This window comes from Gekko japonicus, unplaced genomic scaffold (genome assembly GCF_001447785.1).
Source record: "Gekko japonicus isolate JY-2015 unplaced genomic scaffold, Gekko_japonicus_V1.1 scaffold1579, whole genome shotgun sequence".
Taxonomy (NCBI): domain Eukaryota; kingdom Metazoa; phylum Chordata; class Lepidosauria; order Squamata; family Gekkonidae; genus Gekko; species Gekko japonicus.
In genome coordinates, this window is record NW_015161443.1 from 374,680 (window position 1) to 382,724 (window position 8,045).

At 43.6% G+C, this 8,045-nt stretch overlaps 1 protein-coding gene across 1 annotated transcript in view; it reads left to right on the forward strand.

The window, feature by feature from the left end:
• LOC107125605 (keratin, type II cytoskeletal 4-like) overlaps window positions 1–8,045 on the forward strand; it is a 16,388-nt gene that overhangs the window by 5,027 nt on the left and 3,316 nt on the right. Inside the window, exons 3-5 of the mRNA XM_015429036.1 lie at window positions 1,908–1,968; window positions 3,371–3,466; window positions 6,828–6,995. Coding sequence (XP_015284522.1) covers window positions 1,908–1,968; window positions 3,371–3,466; window positions 6,828–6,995 — 325 coding nt within the window. The remainder of the gene's footprint in view (window positions 1–1,907; window positions 1,969–3,370; window positions 3,467–6,827; window positions 6,996–8,045) is intronic.

The following is an 8,045-nucleotide window of genomic DNA, read 5'->3' on the forward strand; positions in this document are numbered from 1 at the left end:
AGAGCGGTCGGGTTAGAACGGATAAAAGGAAGTATTTCTTCACCCAAAGAGTGATTAACACATGGAATTCACTGCCACAGGAAGTGGTGGGTGCTACAAGCATGGACGGCTTCAAAAGGGAATTAGATAAGCATATGGAGCAGAGGTCCATCAGTGGATATTAGCCACAAGGTATAGATAGGGGCTCTGGGGCAAGTGAGGCTCTGTCTTCTTGGTGCTGGGGGGGGTCAACAGTGGGAGGGCTTCTAATGTCCTGGCCCCACTGCTGGACCTCCTGATGGCACTGGTATTTCTGGCCACTGTGTGACACAGAGTGTTGGACTGGATGGGCCTTTGGCCTGATACAACACTGGCGTCTCTTATGTTCTTATGTTTGAATCAGGGTCTTCACAGCCCAAGTCCAACATGCTGGCTACTGACCCACACTGGCTTTCACGCAAACCGGCTCACCCACACTCAGCCTACCTCCTGCATTACATGGGAATAATAAATGTATAATTGCAGCATAATGACATACTGTATCCCTAGAGTTATTACATACAGTAATTACAGTTGATTTGGAAATGGTTAAGCCTGCAGGTGGGAGGTGGGGTGCCTAGGGCCCACAGTTGCAGGCAGGAGCTCATGTGAAAGGGGTGGCTACTTTGCAACGACAGTACACAGACTGTATTTATCTGTGATTTAAAAAAAATGTTACAGAGTCATCCACAGGAACTGTGCAGCCTTGGGGGGGGGGAATGAAGGGGGTGGGTAAGTACCACAGATTTGTTTCCAGGCTCTTATCTGGAATCCTCATCTGGATCTTTGGACTGCTGGACTTTTTTGGACTTTTGGATTGCTGGACTTCTGGATTGTTACGAAATTGATTTTTTAATTGTAAAATGGTATATAATGCTTTGTAGAATTTTTGAAGATTAATTCCTGTGTATTTTGCACATGCTGAAGGTTCTCTAGTTTGATTTTGAATTTGTTCCTATAGAAATTAATAATACACATAAGCTATATCTTGGTAATGCTTTTTTTTAGCATCAGTTCTGTCACAGTTTTTATTTCTTGTTGTGGTATTGTTTTAGACTGCGATCCTTCTTGCATTTATCCCTTACTTTCTGTCACACAATGAAGATCCTTGCACTGTAGTGGAAACTGCTGCCAAAGCAATCTTTTAAAAAATCTGCACAACCAATCAAATCTCCAGTGCCCAATCAGAAGCCTGGCTGGGCAAAAGTCCCACCTGGTCCCACCCACTTTCTAAAAGCACTTGGCAGGCATCAGGAAAGGCGTCGGCAGGCACCAAATGTTGGGTGCCCCTGCTGTAACCATTACACTATGCTGGTCCACTTTCTAAAAGCACTTGGCAGGCATCAGGAAAGGCGTCAGCAGGCACCAAATGTTGGGTGCTTCTGCTGTAACCATTACACTATGCTGGTGCATTGAAAAAGTAGGGGTGGTATTGCCAACTTTTAAGCTGGCCCCTCTTGCTTTGCCTTTAATTACACCTTGAGCTGCAAGCAGGTTATCAGGTGATGTTGTTTAACTTCATGCCATGAAAGGCTTCAATTGCCCATTGCCAGTCATTAAACCTCTATTAAATGACAGTTTCCCCCATCTAGTCGGTGACCTTAAAGGGAAATTCCTTCCTTTCTCAGTCCTCTGTTTGCTCCCCTTTCTTACCAGCTACTGAGGAAGACTCCACAAGGATAGGATGACACTGCCCCAAGCAATCTGTGCACCTTTAAAGTAAAGGAGGATCGACAGTTTGTTTGATACCATGCTGCACTATCATAATCATGTACTGCCTGGATAGCAGTGCAATATCCAAAGATTTCGTGTGTCCCTTAAAATATTTGAGTTCTGGGTTCAGGCTGCTCATGCATCACATACCCTCTTTTTCTACTACATCCAAATAGGTATGAAGAAGTCATCAACCGCCGTGCGGCAGCAGAGAATGACTTTGTTTTGCTTAAGAAGGTGAGACATTCAGATTGCTGAAGGGTGATTTTAGTTGGCATCTCATAAAAGGGAGTCTGTGAGTATATTTAGTATTAAATGAGGATATAGGTAGGATTGTGTCAAAATAAACATTTGCATTCCTTTAGGAGCACAGCATACAACTTCTCTTTTCTGTTCACCTTGTGCAAACACTTGCTTTCTCCTTAACTTAAAAGATTCACCTGCCCTTAGTTGCACAGTCACAAATGAATGAAAACCTCCACTTCTTTCACAATCATGTTTGAAATGGCAAGATGACTAAAGTTTATTTTTAAGTGAGCAGTGACTCACAAAAGCTCATACCCTGCCACAAATTTTGTTAGTCTTTAAGGTGCTACTGGTGCTCTTGCTCTTTACTACTGCTGAAGACAGACAAACACAGCTACCCGTCTTGATCTAATCTTTGTTCAGTAACCTTTATTGTGCACTCTCTCTCTTTTATATTCAAGCACAGGTTCAGGGTTCATTATAGTGATGCAGCTGAATTTGGGAAGTGAGGCATCCAGACTTTTGCACTTCAAAACCTCTGATCTAATTTTGATCCGAGCCCAAACCACACTGACAGTCAGGCTCTGCTTGTAATTAGCTTGGCTCCAGCACCTGCCCCTCCTGCAACTGCAGCTTCTCCCCTCCTCTTCCCACTGAATCTTAACTGGCTCTGGCAGTAGTCATAAAACAGGTTTCTGCTGCTGAAAGCTTGATAGTCTTTAAAGCTTGTGGGCTGCTAGGACTGGGGGATCTTGGTGTACTACAGTTCCCATGGATCCCAGAAGTGAGGTCCCTGGGAATTGTAGTTTCTCACTGCCTCTGAGTCATTTCAGAAGAGAGTGCAGATCAGTTGGTAAAATTCCTTTGTGCATGCATATCTGTTGCCTCCACTGAAAGAAAACGGGTATGCAAGAGCTTCATATGCACAGTGGAGTCTATATGAGGCTCTAGATCAGAATGGGGAGAAAGTTCACGGCAATTATTTACATGAACATTAGATACTCCTTCATGAAGTAGGGATTCATAGTTTTGGATCTAACCAGTTTTTCTACTTGTGAAAAAGGGAGGAAGGCGTCCCCTGGACCACCAGAAAAGGACCCTGGATAGACCAATGCTATATGGAATAGGAGCTGTGATAAGGAGGGGAATTGGCCAAGACTGGGCAAAATAGCTGGGTAGATCTGACCCATATTCTTTTAATCGTAGTCTTGTAAATTAAACAACTCTAAGGAAATTATAGTTATTATCTGATGCATTCAGATTCTGGTTAAAAAGCCATTCTTCCAAAGCCACACTTCACAAAATAGGAGATCAGACCAATGATTATTATAAATGCTTTTTGATTCAGAGTTTGAACAAAAATAATTTGCAATGTCCTATTTTGTTCTTCCAGGATGTAGACTCTTCTTTCATGAATAAGAGGGAGCTGGAGGTCCAGGTGGCAGCACTGAAAATGGAGGTTGAATTCCTGAGGTGTATTTACGATGAGGTAGGGATTTGTCTCATTACTCTCCTAACAAAATCATCCATTACACTATACCTTGAAGGGCTGCACAAAGATCAACTCACAGCCAGATGTCTGTACCCATGTGGGCCATACTTATTTAAACTATCTATATCCTACTTCTCAGTAAAACATTCATGAGGTAGCTTACAAAAAGATGAAACTGCAAAACGTTAATCTGTCAACAAAAAAGCAGCAGCAAAGAAATAATTAAAACAGGAATAAAAACAGCCCATCAACTAATAAATATATAGCACAAACCATAAAATCATAGTACACAAACAGTTAAGAGAGCCAGTTTGGTATAGTGGTTAGGAGCACGGAGAACTGGGCTTGATTCCCCACTTTTCCATATGCAGCTGCTGGTGTGACCTTGGGTCAGTTACAAGTTATTTCAGAGCTGTTCTCTCAAGAGTAGTTCTTGAAAGAGCTCTCTCAGCCCCACCTACCTCACAGGGTGTGTGTTGTGGGGAAGGGAAGGGAAAGGAGATTGTAACATGCTCTGAGACTCCTTCGGGTGGTGAAGGGCAGGGTATAAATCCAATCTCTTCTTCTCTTCTTAATTTCCTCTAATATTAATTTATCTACTACAAGTTTTAATCCCCTTCCTCCGAGAAGCTCAGGGCAACATACATGGCTCTCCCTTTCCCGACTTTACCCTCACAACAACCCTGTGAGGTAGGTTACATCAAAAGACAATAACTGGTTGGATCATTTGGCAAACTTCATGGCAGAGTGGAGATCTGAAGCCCAATTGTCTTCCAGCATTCTAACCACTACACTGCAGTGCCTCTTAACCTATATAACATATAGTCAAACAAATAGCTGAGGTCATGGCCAGGACTGAGTGCAATGAAAGATGACCTATAGATTCCATAGTGTTTTGTGACAAAGGATTATGAAGCTTTGTATAAATCATATTCAACAAAAATGTGCATGGTTTCCCTTCTTTTGCAAAATGTTTTCTGACATATTTATTATTTGGGATCTGTTTGGGGTTTTTTCTCTCTCTTTCTGTGAGTTGTGAGAAGGGGCAAAGGCGCTGATAACAGCATCATTTCTTTAAAAGAGGGATGTGCCTGGGGATCAAAGCCATCTGCAAACACCACTCTCTGGTTTTTCTAGGCACTCCCTGTACTTATTGGTGAAGGAAATGCATTCTGTGCTTGCTCAGGGGCTATTTCATTTCTTTACATTTCTACAGTGGAGCCCAAACATTGAGAAGAGAGGCTGTCACTGAGTCCTGGCACAAGTTAAGCCCTGTTTGTAATTTAGCAACACATCCTTATAAGGAATGTAGGGGATGGGACTTTATAGAGGATCCCTGCTGGCTGGAGGTAGGGTTGCTAGCCATTGGCTGGCAACCAGTGGGAGAGAAAGGGGACAGGGACATGGAATACCCAGAAGTGATGTCACTCTGCTGGCAGGGGACTCTGGAATTCACCCCAAACCCTGGGGTGAAAGCTAGAGCTCTGTGCTGATGCGCTGCTGTCACTGCTGGATATTTGCTGGAGCTGAGATTGTTAGCCAAATTGCCTTATTTTTATTAATAAACTTGGGGAATTATGAATCTTAAATAGCAATAGGCATAAAATATGGGACCATAACCGGTGTTTATGGGAGTCAGAGTTCCCAGGACGCCGGAATAGACGCTGAGGCTAGATTGCTAAAGTAATGATTTCTTTACTCAAGGTTTTTCAAGCATACAAACGAAAATCAATCATTCACACACGCAATACAGGACTAAGAATACAGATTAGAAAGTATGGAGATGGTTGCATGAGCAGGGAATATCATTGGTTGGGTGATACATTACCAGTCCGGCAAGACGTTTGGATCATGCAGTGAAAAATAACACAATAAGGGGAAAGGGATCATGAGTTGACCAGCAACACATGTGGACTGATTCCAAACCGGCTGAGAATGGAACCAACAAGGTAGGGTGGGGTCAGGGGAGGAAGAAGCTAGAAAGCATGCCCAGGGAGGGATCTCCTTAAATACCTAAAAATGTGACCTGAGGCAGAAAGGGTCATATGGTCACCTAATTCCCAGGAAATATTTTTTAAAAAATTCTGAATGAGGCATAAAGGGATTAATGGTTGAGCAATTGTAAACTTAGTGGTCGGGAGGGGATGCCTCTGAGGAAAGGGGGGGGGACAAAGGAGAGAATGAAGAGAACCAATCACGTTGCAGGTCCAGTGCTTTGGCTTAATGACTGGATGCTTGACTGCTGCGCTATCGATAGGTAGCAGGAAGGCTGAATCGCTGCTTATTGTCTTATGCAGAGCACATCCCTTTGTCCTAGGCTGGAGAGGAATGTGTGTTTTTCCAGGTGAAGTTAACACATGAATTGCCTGTGTGATGGAGAGGAGATTCCCTTATGACATCTGCTCAGGAACCTCTGTCTTTTAGCAGAGCATGGCCTGGTCTGCTGCTGCATGCATGCATGGAGGTCAGGGCTGCCGGTCTGCATCCTAGTGCTGGCGTGGTTGCAAACCCGCAAGGGCAGGAGGCTTCTGTAGTCCATGGGTCCACATCTGGCTTGGTATGCTGCTTAGGCACAAGGCTCCCCTTGGCCAAAGTACATTCCATCGTCCAGTACAAGGGCACAGCGCTTGGGCTACAGTTCTGTCCATTGCCCTGACACACTCCTTTCATGGTTCAGCACAGCAGTCATATTTAAGGGTCTTGAATAATGCCATCTGAAGTGGCTGCATGGCAACAGAGATCATGCCAATGATTTATTAGTGATTTTCCTTTCCTCACCCCACCAAGTGGCAGCAGGTGGAGGCCTGGAGGTGCCCCTGGTCTCCCTAGCTGGAAGAGAGGAGTTGCTGCCAATAGGAGCTGCCATTAAGGGATGCTGGGAAAATGTTGTGTTTGTGTGGCAAGAAAACTACTATTTAGTTTTCTTTTGATGTGTCCACCTATGAGTAAATCCTTAATTTATCCCATGAGCTCAAAAGTAGGATGTCAAACAAACATTACAAGCAGGAGTGGGGACAGCTGAATACTGTGGATAACAAGTGTTCACAATTGCCATTGCACACAGATCTCTAGTCTGCAAACCAAACCTAGGGGCTAGAATCTTGCTTTTAGTTTGAACCTTGTCTGAAGGGAACAGAATCCTCGGTCGTGATTGGACATAGTCATAAATTAAAGCACAAACCTTTAATTGTTGAGCCATGTGTTGGAAAGAAGCAGGAGGAAATGAGTGGATTCATACAAGCCAGAGGATCGGCCAGACTTCTTCCTATAATGACAATCCATGTTTATTTTTCACTATGTGTGCGTTGTGCCAGTAAGAAAGAGTCACCTGCTTACTATGATCTCCTTCACATTGTAGGAACTGTCACTGCTCAGTCAGCAGATTCCATGTGAAACATCAGTCATCGTGGAGATGGACAATAACCGAGGCCTAGATATGAACTGTATCCTCCAAAATGTCGACTCCTGGTATCAAAGTATTGTGCAGGGGAGCAAAGAAGAAGTGAATGCTCTATACCGAAGCAGAGTGAGTCATCACACAGACAGATGTTGTGTGTACAGGTGCCTGGAGGGCTCATAGATCTACCAGCATGCCAAGAATGCTTTGTAATTTATTTTGCCCCTCTCTTTTCGAAAAACATTTTAGATAAAACATCTCATCTTTTAGATGAAATATTTAGATTGCCAACCCTGGGTTGGTAAATTCTTGGATATTTGGGGGAGGAGCCTGGAGAGGGTGGGGCTTAGAGGAGGGAGGGACTTTGACAGGGTATAATACCATGGAGACCAGCTTCCAAAGCAGCCATTATATCCAGGGGAACTGATCATTTTCAGCTGGAGAACAGCCGTAATTTCAGGAGATCTCCAGCCACCACCTGGAGGTTGGCAACAATAAGCTTTTTGCCAATCAACCGTTCACTAAGAAATATTGCCAGAATGTCTGAAAGTAAAATGAAATTCAAATAACGGTACAAATATGACAAGAATGAAAGAAAGAATAGTCAAGGATATAAGGAGCTGTCTTATCCTGGGACAAACCATTCAGCCTGCCAGTCTCAAGCAATCTTGCTACCCCTGTTCCTTATATTTATTTATTTCATTAGATTTCTTGACCGCCCTTCCTTGCTTATGTGGGGCTCAGGTTGGTTTACAACAAAATAATTCAATACATCATAAAACCAATTAGAACCGTAAAGTTCAATATTAGAAACGTTCAAACACAAATATTTGAACACATTTTAAGAACAAGTTGGCATATCTAGCATTCAGTTTTGGGGGAGGAGGGTGGAGGGTGCTGGGCAGATGTAAGGAACCGTTGCTGGCCTCAGCCAAAGGCCTGGTGAAACATCTCTGCCTTACATGCCCTGTGAAACTTTAATAGGTCAGGCAGAGCACAGATATTACTTGGCAGAGTTCCACCAGGCTGGAGCCAGGGCTGAGAATGCCCTGGCCCTGGTCGAGGCCAGCCAGATATCTTTGGGTCCAGGAACCACCAGAAGATTCTTATCTGCTGATCCTAATGCCCTTTGGCATTAGAGCAATGCCAAGAATTAAATTTGTAGCTTTATTTACGATG